The 14,237-nt window shown below is 40.7% G+C and overlaps 1 protein-coding gene across 1 annotated transcript; it reads right to left on the minus strand.

Moving 5' to 3' along the window:
* Nucleotides 1–6: 6 nt before the first annotated feature.
* LOC126982919 (hrp65 protein-like) lies at nucleotides 7–10,308 on the minus strand. Its single transcript, XM_050835200.1, has 3 exons — nucleotides 10,060–10,308; nucleotides 6,677–6,898; nucleotides 7–6,459 (listed from the first exon to the last, which is right to left on the minus strand). The coding sequence occupies exons 1-3, from the start codon at nucleotides 10,183–10,185 to the stop codon at nucleotides 6,190–6,192; spliced, it is 618 nt and encodes a 205-aa protein (XP_050691157.1). The 5' UTR covers nucleotides 10,186–10,308; the 3' UTR covers nucleotides 7–6,189.
* Between the last annotated feature and the right edge of the window lie 3,929 nt (nucleotides 10,309–14,237).

The following is a 14,237-nucleotide window of genomic DNA, read 5'->3' on the forward strand; positions in this document are numbered from 1 at the left end:
TATTAGCTACATAAATTCAATTTATACTTAAGTGTGCATGATAAAGCTGTATATCATTTATACACACACTATAATTATCACAACTTATGTTTTACAGTCCCACAGCAATTATGGACAAAAGTTAAATGTGAGATTTTCAAGTAATTTCAGTTAGCTACAGGAAGTTACATCTTAGAACACGTGAGAATGCAGAATATAGTCTGCAATGATTCTGGCTTGTGTGTATGAAATGCAACAATATCGTGCACAGTTAAGTGCAAGTAAAAATTGTGAGGCTAACATTTTCATTTTGTATGAGAATAGCTTCATAATAAATCCCTGAGTTTCTATTAGAAAATAGTTTCAAATATAGCTAAGGTTAGTCTATTGTCCCTGAACAGAGAATGGTAGTCAAAATATTAACACATGTTATCGCAGCATTCAGGTGGAAAGTGTATAACATATGGGTGCAGCAATAATGTAATCATATACCATAAACCCCTGTTTGTATTAGATATAGGGGCATACACTACAGCTAAACGATGCATCGGCACTCATCTCTATCCCCTTGAACCTGATGTGTAACAGCCCAGGCCCATGGATTCATGACTAGGTTGTATCCACTAAGTTATAGAGGCACTTTAGTTTGTATTCCTCTATTATTACCACTGAAATCTAACTAGATAGGTACTTATATTCTTCTTAAATTATCTTTTCTTAAATGACCATATTAGCTAGCCAGCCTTAATAATTATGTAAATATCTATCTTCTACTTCATTCTCTTTATTATGATTTCTCCATCTTATGGTATGTTGAGTTTAAAGACTTCATAATTAATAACACTCCAGGCTCTACCTATTGCACTGTTTATATACAATAACTGTAATCTGGCATTTTTTCATTACTGCAGAAATCTCCACTCCAACCAACAGCAGGTAATGGTATAACAAAATATTCCCCATGCTTGACTGCAGCCCTTTGCCCATGTCTGCTGCTCATATCCACACTGACAGCAAACAGCTGAAATAAAGGTGTGAACCAATGCCCACAAAGCACTCAGTAACATTCTATCCCATTGCTGTCAAGCCTCAGGTGGTCCAAGTAAAGGCTGGGTATATGTGCCTCCTTCGTGCCCTGGTACAGCTGCAGACAAAAATGTTGATCCACCTTACTCTAGCCCATTATGACTCTGTAGCAATTTTCTGTGCAGCAAGTCACCGAGTAGGAGTGGAGGGAGGAAAAGTAGAGTGAGATGCGAGCTGGCAGGGGAGGAGAGTGACTTGCCGTGCAGAGAGTGGCTGATGAGTCACACCAACATTGAGTTTAAAGTAAGGGGAATGGAGATTTTTGCCCACAACTTTATCTCCATCTGTACACACACACACACACACACACACACACACACACACACACACACACACACACACACACACACACTCACGAATAACTTGGAGGAGTCAGATAATACAGATCTATTAATGAAAAGGGGAAGAGAGAAGTCAGGGAGTTAGGAGGGCACAAGAAAAATCTGAGAAAAGGAGTAGTCTTCAATGACACAAAAAGTAGTTTTTCCCATAGAAATAGAAATATTTGGAATGCATTAGAAGTAGTAGTGATAGAGGCAATGAATGTGCAGCATTTTAAGGGCAAACTGGACTAATATTGATTTGGAGACAGAACCACACACGTATAGTTCAGGCCCTGTAAGTAAATACAACTAGGTAAATACACACACACACACACACACACACACACACACACACACACATACACACACACACACACACACAAATAGTGATATGCCCAAGGTTGGAATATGCAGCAACAGTGTGGTCGCTAAGTACAAAGTTGAATATAGGAAAAGTAGAGAGGATTCAGAGGGCAGCAACAAAGTTGGTTCCAAGACTAATAGATTTATCATATGAAAAGACTGAAGCAGTTGAATTTACTGACAATGGAACAGAGGAGGAAGAGAGACCTGATTGCAGGGTATAGGGTGCTGAATGGGATGGAGGAAGTGGACAAGGGAGATCTAATAACATGGGATACAAGTATCAAGAGGCCACGGGAGGAAGATGAAAAAAGATGCCTGTAGTAAATGATATTTACAACAGCTTTCCACAAACAGTATTGGAGGCCTGAAATGGCCTGGAAAAGGATGTGGTTCATGCAAGGACAATTAATGAACTTAAGGCCAAGTTAAATAATAGTAGATATAGATGGGACAGTATGAATGTAGTTCCTTTCCCATATATCACGACTAGGTAAACACACACACACACGCACACACATACCCACACCCACACATTGCTACATTCTTAAAGTAATATAGTTGTCCATTGAATTCTCTACTGTACTTTTTAGAACATATACGTTCCAGACCTCTATAAAAGGACAAGAAGGGAAACAAATCCTTCCCTGTATTAGGAGTCGTATCCTGTAAAAAGGTAACAAAGATCATGTATTAATGGCAGCAACTACTACAACAAGGAGATTGTAATGATAATAATAATAATAATAATAATAATAATAATGTGATAAAAATAAAAAATAAATAATAATGATGAGAATAAAATAATCTGAGGCTGTTTCCCGGCAAGGCAGGGTACTGATTCAAAACAGTCATGTGACCATTCTGATGAGTATTCTGTACATTAATATTAGAATAACACTAATAAGCACCCCACAACCCAGCTTCCTTACAGCCAGGGTGAAAATTGCACCCAAAGTAAGGAGAAAGCTTTTGAGGTATGAGGCAGTTAGACCACTCACTGAAATGAGTTGCATCAAGCATTCGTACATCATTCAAACTCGGCATTCCACAGGGTAGTCACTGACATGACATGATGTCTTGAATAGAAGCTAAGGCCTAAGGTCAGACTGGCTTTCAAGAAAAAAAAAGGAATTATGTGTTCTGTCTTACCAACACATCCACTCCAGGTTGTCACACAGCATTTCTCTACAGTGAACAGTGCAAGTGCACAAAAAGAATAAATAAATAAATAAATAAATAAATTAGCTTACATAATAATAATACATATAAAGAGCAAAGTCACTGCTCCTGACTAATTAGTGTCAGATGTATTTCTAGCTGCTGATGGGACAGCAATGGTAAAACATCCTGGTTAATATTAATTACTGATGCAGCTGCCAATGTCCAGTACCATGTCCATCATTATAAGAGGTGGTAATGCCTCCATCACATAAGCATTGTCTGACACCCATCACCTGATGATGCAGCTCAACAAACAGCAGAAATCTCAGGGAACGCTAATGTAGTGAGTCGTTCAATTTCAACAGAACTCTGTTGTTTGTTGGGCCACAGCATCAAATGACACATAATAAACAACACTCATGGGGAGGTAGCTGTATTCTGCATGGCAGTACCCACAACAGGCCCCAAGTGTAACAAGATGCCTTATCAAGAGGAAAAGCAATGTAAACACAACGCTGGAGCCCCAGCCCAGGCACAATGAACACTGCTGGAGCTCAAGACTTAACGCCAGGATGCCCCCAAGCAGCACCATCATGTGTCAATGACCATTCATCCAGTTAACCTACAAAATCTGCCAAACACCCTTTTTTTCCAAAAAAATAAGAGGCAGCATAAAGAAGAAATAACAATACAAAACAAACTAAAGCAAAAATAAAAGTCCTAACACAGCTCAAAAATTTGGAGAAAAACAAAAGCTCCAATTAATTATATTTTCATCTCTTAGAACAAAAGCAATCATGTCTAGTCCAAATCCCTCCCCATTGGCACCATGATACTCTGGAAGGAAGATGATAGTAGTACAGTAAGTCCTTGAATAAAGTACTTTCCTTCAATGTCGTATTGTTAAAATTACGAAGGAAAAAAAAAGATATTACATTTTACGGTAAAATGAAAACTGATGAAGTGTACTGCAACCATACATCTGCTTGTGGCTAGGATCCAGTTCTCACAACCCGTATAATTGTTTTCATTGCCCAAAAATTATAGAAACGTGCATTAATAAATAATAGGCAGTAGTATGATGTCTTTGGGCAATTGGAGTAGGATAGAAAATGATGGATGCTTCGTCCTTGCTGCCAACAATGTGCAGCCCTTGTTAACGTGCTCTGCAGGGCTTTGCACAACTTGCTCACATCTGTTTCAGTACTTGATGTAAGAAGTGTTCTGTGTCTTCATTTGATAGTCGGGTGATGTTCTTGTGACAAGATACATGCTCCAGGTACCTAACTCTTTTTCATATCAGTACCCTACAGCAAAATTTATTCCATCATATATCATTTTGCTAATAGTCAGTTTCCAAGAACCTATCAATGATGTTGTGAGCTCTTACTGTAATGGGAAAATAAATTACCTTTCGGACAGGTGAAACAAGAAATCCTTTAAAAAGGGCTACTTAACACCTTCACTCCGGCAACGACGACGTCGGCATCACCGTATGGAAAGGGTTAGTCCTCTTCTAAACCTCTTAATCCTCTTCCATTTCTCTTAATCTTCTTCTAAACCTCTTAAGAGGAAATGGAAGAGGATTAAGAGGAATTTAGAGGAGGATTGAGAGCTTCAGAAGAGGATTAATCCTCTTCCATTTCCTCTTGACCCTTTCCATACTGTGACGCCGACATCTGCATCATGGATGGAAAGGGTTTAGTTATCAGAACCAACCAGTGACTTGCTTTTATCTCCAGTGTCCTTTCTAACCGATGATCGCTGTTCTTCCCCTAAACCTATCAACAGTGGTATCCCACATGACTGTTCTATCTCTCACTTTATATTTGTTGTTCATTGATGATCTTTTCAAAACAATGTCCTATCCACTCCTACACTGATGACTCTACTCTCCATTACTCAGAATCTTTTAACAGAAGATAGTCCCTTCAGGAAATACAAGACACTAGGCTCGATGTTACAGATTGTTTAACCTCAGAACTTTCTATCATTTCTGAAGGGAGCAGAAGGAACTTGATGTCCTTCAATGCCTTTAAAATTCAATTTCTCCACCTGTCAACTCGACATAATCTTCGAAACACCTATCCCTTATTCTTCAACGACACACAGCTGTCCCTCTCTTCTACAATAAACATTGTCGGTCTATCCTTAACTCAAAATCTTAACTGGAAACTTCATAATCTCCTCTCTATTAAAACAGCTTCCTCAAGTTAGGCGTTCTGTATCATCTCCACCAGTTCTTCCCCCCCCCTTATATGTTATCCATACACAAGGGCCTTGTCTGCCCTCATATGGAGTATGCATCTCATGTGTGGGGGCTTCACTCACACAGCTCTGCTAGACAGAGTGGAGTCAAAGGCTCTTCATCTCATTAACTCCCCTTCTCTTACTGACAGTCTTCCATCTCTTAAATTCTGCCACAATACTGCATCACTTTCTAATTTCTATTGATATTACAATCCTAACCACTCCTCTGAACTTGCTAACTGCATCTCCCACTCTGCCGCAGTCCTGCTGCACATTTCTTTCTACTCTTGCTTATCCCTATTCTATCCAAATCCCTTCTGCAAGAGTTAACCAGCATCTTCATTCTTCATCCCTTCAATTAGTAAACTCTGCAACAGTCTCTTTTTGTCTGTATTTCCTCCTGCCTACAACTTGAACTCTTTCAAGAGGGGAGTATCAAGTTGAGTTAGTGTTGGGTTTAATTTAGTTAACTCAACACTAAGAGGGTTGAGCTGAGTTGAGTTTTGTAAGAACTCAACCCACCTAAAACACAAACACATTCTTTACAATTATTCTCAGACCTCTCCAGACAATATCAAAATAAGAAACCTCCCAAAACTTTTCATGAGTAACAATATGAAACTTACAAATATATTGGATGACAATGATAAATCAATATATGCTACAAATCCTGAATATCAATGACAAAAGTTTTTACTAAACACATCAAAAGTGCCACCATTACTTTAACAAAGCAAATGAAAGCTTGAAAATAAAGAGAATATCTACTTTTTTATTATAGCATACAACTAAAACCAACTATCTTGCCACATCAAAAGTCAAAACAATGCAATTTTTTTTTTCCAATTAGTCGTTTCACAATTATCCCCTTTTCCATTCATAACATGACAGCTGGTATATGAAATAAATATATATAAATAAATAAATCCTGACTTCATGAGGATACGAAAAGTCTTCCAATCTCTTTCTCTCTCTCTCTCACTCCCTCTCTCTGGAAATGTCTGTTTATCTTCATGTGTTAGCCTCAGTAAATAGCACATCCATGTATACATATCCATAAAAACAAAACAAAACAAGAAAATTCCAGTTGCTCACTCTTTCTAACACAAACACACACACTGACCTGGCCGAAGACGTTGAAAGCCTTCTCTAGCAGCTCATTGGACACACAGCCGGTGAGGTTCTTGACACGCACGCCGGTGGTGATGGAGGCATAGCGGATCTTGAGGGGACGGTGACGGACCTCCGTCCCCTGCAACTCACGCTTGGCCTTTTCTGCATTGGCGCGGTAGTCCTGAGGAGGCAAAGAAGGTTAACAATTTAGTGTGTGAGTGTGTGTGTGTGTGTGTGTGTGTGAGATGTCTTACCATCATCATGCTTCATCTATAATTTTCAACATTTACCATGGCCAGTTCATAGCATTTCCAAACAATCTGGTGCTAAAAAATTCTATGCCATACAAAATACACTAAACATTAGAAGCCAAAAGAGTTAGAAGTTGATATACTCACAAAGTTAATGAAGGCGTAGGCTCCGTCCTTGTTGAAGTAGACCTGCCCCAGTTCACCGTACTTGGAGAAGATGGACTTGAGCTCCTCGTAGGGGATGTCCCGTGGCAGGTTACCCACAAAGAGGCGGCTGTTAGCATTGAACTTCTTCTCAGCAATGTCGAGGGGTGGCAGGTCAATCTGTGGCCCCCTGAGCTCAGAGTTCACCCGCTCCTTGATTTTGTCCTGCAGGAGAAAAGCTTGTCAGGACACTCACCAAGACAGGAATTCAGCACTGATGCCAAAATGTGATAAAGGTACCAAAGAAATATGAACAAAATGGAGGTGATATTTCAATGAGATTTATCAGTCTGGGATGGGTGGGACTTTGGACCATATTCTAAAATGTATTGGCCTCCCATTACAATTATTATCAAAGGCCAGAGACAACATGAACAGGGTTTTCATGGGTGAAGTCATGTAAAAATAGCACTGCAATCACAAAACACTCCATGAAAATACCAGTAACTTCTAATAGAGGCTTTACAAGCAGGTGAACTGAGGTGTCAATTCATTTAAGAGTACGTTTTTTTTTCTTTTTTTTTTATTAACAATGGAGACAGCTCAAGGACAAAAAAAAAGGGTAGAAAAAAAAAGCCTGCTACTCACCTCTCCTATAATAGACAAAAGTAAAGAGTAGCCAAAAGAGAGGACAATTATGGGTGGAGAGGTGTCTTGATACACTCTTCTTGAAGGAGGTCAAGTCATAGGCAGGAGGAAATGCAGAAGAAGGAAGGCTGTTCCAGACTTTACCAGTGTAAGGAATGAAAGAGCGAAGATGCTGGTTAACTCTTGCATAAGGGGTTTGGACAGTATAGGGATGAGTTAGAGTAGAAAGTCGAGTACAGCAGGGCCGCAGGAGGGGGGGAGGCATGCAGTTTGGAAGTTCAGAAGAGCAGTCAGCATGAAGGAGTACGCTCAAGGATGCATCATAAGGAAATCCTTAAAATGAAAAGCACTAAATGGAGGGTCTACTGTACCTCGATTTGTCGGACTCTAAATATCCAGACAAAATTATGGTGTCAGGATAGTCTCGGGAAATTCATATAAGAGTGAAGAGGCCCATTACAGAGTGCACGCCCACATTCACCAGTCACCAGCTGTGCACACCATTTGTTTACCCCCATTCACTCATCATTTTGTCTCTTTCTTTGACATCATGTAACTGAGCCTGATTTTATTTCTGAGCACTGACTATGGCCTCTGCACTGCATACTGGCCAATGTAACTGGGGATATATTCCAATTATAACATTTTCTTCACCAAGCCAGATTTATTGTACTATGTATTATGGTGTAAGCATACTGAGGTCAGTATTTTTAGACACTACCGACTCTCACATCAATTATTTCAAAGGGAAAAAATTTGGTAAAATGCAATCTAATAATTTTTTTTTGAGAATTCATAGTACAGAAGTCTTGTCAAACTCCCACCAATCATAAAACTGCCCACAAAAAGGCCCACAACTCCTAGGAAGGTTATGTCCAATACTTGAGCTTAGGTGACGAAATGTTTAATATTATGCCCCTTAGCCTCTGGAAAATTCAGATTTCCACTAATTTCAGACACGGCTTCCCTCTTTTGGTCCGAAAAATCGAGGTTTAACTGCATCAATGTGTATCTTTGAAAATTTATCTTTACTTTGAGTTGAGGCTCTAGCTCTGGCTACTTGCCTTTTCCTGAACCAGCAGGGTGGCATCCAGGAAAGCAGAAACGGGAGGAAATGATAAAATAAATCAATATTCAATGATTTCCAAGGCTGAAAATAATACCATTCAAGTAGAAAAAAAGGGGGATTTAACATTTTGACTTTAGTCTTGACCTCTTCAGCTTGAGAAAATACAGTTTATCAGCAATTAACATATTTCTTAGTTTTGCATCCCCCCAGAGCACAGCAACACACAGCACCCCCCATCCCCGCCCCCACCCCTACAGCACAGCAACTAGGGTTTGTTTCCCGGGATCCCGGGTTCCCGGACAATTTTCAAGGTTTAGTAATCCAGAGATATTTTTGCACATCCCGGGGAATCCCGGGATGAAATTAAGCTAAAAAACAGGGGCAAATTTGACTGCAGGATGGTTGTAGACTTGTGGTTCTATTTATATTTATATAAAGGGTGTCCCGTGAGGAATGTTTTGTGTGTGTGAAGGAAGGACTTACTGTTTAGGTATTCTCTTGATTATAAAGCAGTCCTGGCACTCCCGTTACCCGTAACAGAGCTCGTATAATGAACACCATGTCTGCATACTCCACATTGCTGTGTGTATACGGCATTGAGATGAACGTGACAAACAAAATTACAAAAAAAAAAGCATCACACTTTCCCTACTCACATGAGTGACCGACCAGTGACGGTTGACAGTAAACTGTCTGTCTGTCTGTCTGCCTGCCCGCACAGCTGATGGCTGTTGCCATAGTTCCCAACGTTTTAGCTACTGATTGATACAATGATACATAACGTTCTTTTTATGTTGGACATGTAATGTGACTAATGTCTAACTATCATCTTTGGGTAATCACATACCGAAAAGAGTATGAAAAATAACATATTTTAAGATAGCTATGGCCAGGACGGCACCCCTCTGTCCCCTGACTACTCTTCATTTCACTGAGTATAAATGGAAACATGTATTTTTATTTTATCAGCGATAATGAAATACAATAATATTATTTACATTGTCATTCGCATTGGAATTTGGAAGCAGAACAAAAATAAAGTAGTAAACAAAGTATATTTTAGCTCTTATTCTTATTCCTTTTACTTTGCTGAGAAACAAAGTGTATGCTGGAAATTTGGAATTAAACATTTTAGTGGAATTATAAGACAGTCAAGTTACATTAATATTTCTGCATATCTATTAATGTTAAGCACATCAAAAACCTGAAAGGGAAACTAGGTATGGTGTGCAATTTTAGACAACTGAAAATCCCAGGAATTCCTGGGATCCTGGGATTAGGGCTAATTTTATCCCAGAATCCCCAGACAAAGAAAAAGGTCCAAAACGACATTCCCTAACAGCAACACACAGCACCCCCCATCCCCCCTACAGCACAGCACCCCCCTCACCCCCCCCCACAGTACAGCAACACAGCACCCCTCATTCCCCCACCGTCAGCACCCCCATCCCCACTACAGCACACTGCATCCCCCTCACTCCCCACCCCCATCCCCCCCACAGCACAGCACCCCCCTCACCCCCCCTATCCCCACTACAGCACACTGCATCCCCCTCATTCCCCACCCCCCCTTCAGCACCTCCATCCCCCCCCTACAGCACAGCAGCGCCGCCTCTCCCCCCACAGCACAGCAGCGCCGCCTCCCCCCCCACAGCACAGCAACACTCACAAAACCATATTGAGGCCGCGTCCCGTATCTCGGCGCCCTCCTGTCCTCCATTCCTCCTGGTCCTGTCTGAGCCGGCGCCGCCCCCGCCAGTCCTCGTCCCTTGTACATGGCGCCGTTCTCTATCATCCCACGACGTTTGGCTGGAAAATGGCGGTCACGGAGGGAGAAATAGCAGTGGTGGCAAAGGTCAACACGTCAACGAGGCACTCCCCGGCGTCGGCAAGCCAAGTGTTTCCAGGTGTACGATGATCGATGTCTGAGTACGATATCTAGGTCAGGCTTGAGGGCCGTAGATTTATGGTTTTGGCTTTCAGAAGTATCAGTAATTTACGGTTTTGGTCATGTGTGTAGCTGAATATCGGGTTTTTTCTGTGTTATGTATGGGAAATCATTTGAAAGTATGATACAACCCAGAGCACTGGATCCGGGTCTGCCAGGACGCTATAATATAGTTTTGCTTCCAACTCGTACCTCAAACATTAGTAATAAACAATCTTAATATCAATTATAACTGAATATTGTTCTCTTTGGTGTGGATGCGACAGTTTTCAGTTAGAAATCAGCAAATTGTGTGTTGAGTACGACAATTTGGTAACTCTTCCCTGCACTGTCAACTAACAACTGAGGCGTTGGTTCTTTCTTTGTCCTCTCCACTGGTGACTTGCCGGTATTTATATAACTGTCATAAATTTATTGCCTTTATAATAAATCACGTAGTTTTTTTTCAATAATGCTTTTTTTAGGGTTATAGATTTCCTTAATTGTTGGTTTGGTCCGCGGATAAGTTAACCAAGCTCGACCTTTGTGGCGAATGAGTGGCGTCGTGAGTTGTCCGCCTATTTTGAGCTGTCCGCCCTGGATAATATTATTTGTCATATTGATGTTACACTATCTTTCTAATAAATCGTTCTTTTAATCAATATGGCTTTTTGCAGATTTATAGATTTTGTCCTCGGGTAAATCGACCAAGCTTGACCTTTGTATATATGTATTGCTGACTTGCCTGACGGGCCAGCCTCCCATAACCCACGTAGCCAGGGAGGTGCCTTTTCGGCCGACTGGTAAAGGAGTGGCTCTCCCGTTACGCTGGTCGCGGGTTCGATCCCCGGCGCCGACAAACCTTTCCTTGTCTGGATTAATTTCTCGTGTGTTTCGTTACACGCGGTGGTCGTGTGGGAGTGTTGTAAGGAGGAAAATTTTGGCATTTCATATATAACTATCATAAGCTGTCCGCCCTGGCATTATAGGCCAGTGATAGTCAGGCTGGGTGCATGTGAAGTGCATGAGAGTGCACAGTTCGAAAAGAAGTTTCAGGAAGAAAATTGTAAGTGTCAAGTAAGAAATTAATTTAATTAGAGATTAAAGTATTACAGATTTAAGTATTATATTAGTATATTAAACTCCTAACACTGTATACAATGTGATATTCCATTTGTATTTTTTTTTAAACCATTTAGAAAAGCACACATGTACATTTAAAAGTAGAAATACAATATGTATACACAACTATTTTATTTTATTACACATCTAGCACCTATATCACAGTTATGTAGGACCGAGTAGCTATTTTTTATGTTTAAAATAGACACCTAATACCTAAGACGTGATTTTTGAGGCTATTATTAGGGTACTGTACATGAATTTCTCATCAGCTCCCGGAAGGGTGCATGAACTTAGAACAGACTGAACAACACTGGTATAGGCTACCTGTTGTACTTGTCTGATTACATTATCCCACTGCGGGCATTGTCTCGTAGGCTACTTATTATATTATCCTTCTATGGGCATTACATTATACTTATTGCATATGCCTTACTATATGAGCCTTATATTATATTTATTAGCTTATCCTACTACGAGTAGTATATCATATTATACTCACTACATTACCTTACTATGGGCATTATAATATAGATTACCTTATTACATTATCCTACTATAGGCATTAGAATATATCACCATTATATTATTTTACTATGGCCATTATATTTAACAGCAGGAGGAATGAATGAATGAATGAGGGCATACCGCAGGGGGCGCGCACTTCGCCCACCCTGCGACGTGGGTTCCTCCAGGTAAAAATCTCCCTGCAGTCCCCCCCCCCCCCCCTTCCTATCCCCAAATACCTCATGGCAGGATCTATTGTCTTGCTGAAGCCATGAACTCTGTGGGCATCCCCTTGGCCACTCGGGGCGTGCCAGTCCATATAACACAGTGGACTAACTTAGCCAAGAACAATTACTTTCCCTATTCTGCGGCCTCATCTTCATTATGTAAAGGAATTTGACGCCACAAAGCTGACTTTCCCCAGAATTCCTTACTTATCTTTTACAATTTAAACACTGCCTAGGTTGACTACACTACAAGAGGCAGATTTAGGCCGGGTTGCATATTCCCGAAGTCTCTTATGGTTCGGCATAAGAAGAAATTAGGACCAATCAGCGCGCGCGGCGGGAGCAGGTGCAGGAGAGGGGGACGATCTGGCCTCGTCAGAGTTGATGGGTAACTACGTCATTATGCGCGTACGTGACTTATTTTTTACTCTTATACTTACTACTTTTTTTTATTTAATACTATACTAACTATTTTTAAGATGCAGAATTGGAAATGGAGAGAGGCTCTCTCTCTTCTTCTTTATCCATTGTCTTCTGAGCAGGAGAAGGCCTTAATACCCTCACTCTTCCTCCTGCTCTTCCTTTTCCTCCTCCTCCTCCTCCTCCTCCTCCTCCAAAGCGATAAAGTGAAGAGTAAGAAAGGGAGACAGGTGAAGAGAAAAAAGTCTGAGGAGGGACTGAGTAAAGGGAATTAAGAGAAGGGAAAAAATACAAAACTAAAAAGAGACAAGGTGAAGAAAACCGGAAGAAGAGGAGACAGGCGAAGATAAAAATAGCGTGAAGAGAGTAAGTAAAGGAAGAAAAAGGGAAAAATTGGAAACAAAAGAGAGAAAGTGAAAAGGATTGCAAGAAGGGGAGATAGGAAAAAATGGGAAAAAAGTGTGAAAGGGATCAGAGTGTTCATGGGATGCACACCTTACCTGGGCTGATGATGGCTACCCCGCACATCTCCTCATATTAATATTATTCTAGAGAGTAAGTTAAGTATGTCAAACAAGAATGTAAGTCCGTCCTGCCCAAGTCTTGTAGTGAGCTTGGCTGCCATGATGAAGGTCCTTGAAAGTTGTGTTTCCTCGCCCTTGATTTTGATGACAGGGCCTACAGGTGGTGTTGTGTAGTGTTTCTTTTATTTTCTGTGTTGTTATGGATGAGCTTATTCACCCCTGATAAGACTCATCCATAATTTTGATGGTGTTGTGGTCTATAAGTGGTGTGTGTTTTTCCTCTACTTGCTGCCTGTTGTTATGGATGAGTCTTATTCACCCCAGATAAGACTCGCCCTTGATTTTGAGGGCGTGAGTCTTCCCTTACGGACGATACAACTTTCATAACAACCTTTTTACTTTTTCGGCGGGTACGGCTTTATTAACAGCCGTCCCTTCTTTTAATCTTGACAATCTTTTCAAATCTTTGTTTTCGTTGAAGTCAGAGCGAAGTTAAAGTCCTGTTTTGTTCTTAAAATTTGATTCCTTTGTCGATAAGAGACTAAACCAACGCAAAACATATTTTCCTTCATTTCTTTTGTTCCTAAAACTTGATTCCTTTGTCGATAAAACTAAACCAACTCAAAGCCATATTTTCCTTTCTTTGTTTCCAAAATGTCGATTCCTATGTCGATAAAACTAAATCAACGCAAAACCATATTTTCCTTTCTTTGTTTCCAAAATATCGATTCCTTTTTCGATAAAAACACGCCGCAATAACTCGTTATTCTTTCTTTGTTCCCAAAATGTCGATTCCTTTTTCGATAAAACTAAGACATCGCAACTCATTATCCTTTCTTTAAGGTCAGCATCCCACCCCGACAATTAAGTCGATCAGCATCCCACCCCGACAATTAAGTCAGGGTCAGCATCCCACCCAAAATGTCGACAATTGTCAGGGTCAGCATCACACCGACAATAAGTCGTTCAGCATCCCACCCTGACAGTTTCAGGGTCAGCATCCCACCCGACATTAAAGTCAGGGTCAGCATCCCACCCCGACAATTAAGTCAGGGTCAGCATCCCACCCCGACAGTTAAGTCAGGGTCAGCATCCCACCCCGACAGTTAAGTCAGGGTCA

This window comes from Eriocheir sinensis, chromosome 52, assembly GCF_024679095.1.
Source record: "Eriocheir sinensis breed Jianghai 21 chromosome 52, ASM2467909v1, whole genome shotgun sequence".
In the NCBI taxonomy this organism is placed as follows: domain Eukaryota; kingdom Metazoa; phylum Arthropoda; class Malacostraca; order Decapoda; family Varunidae; genus Eriocheir; species Eriocheir sinensis.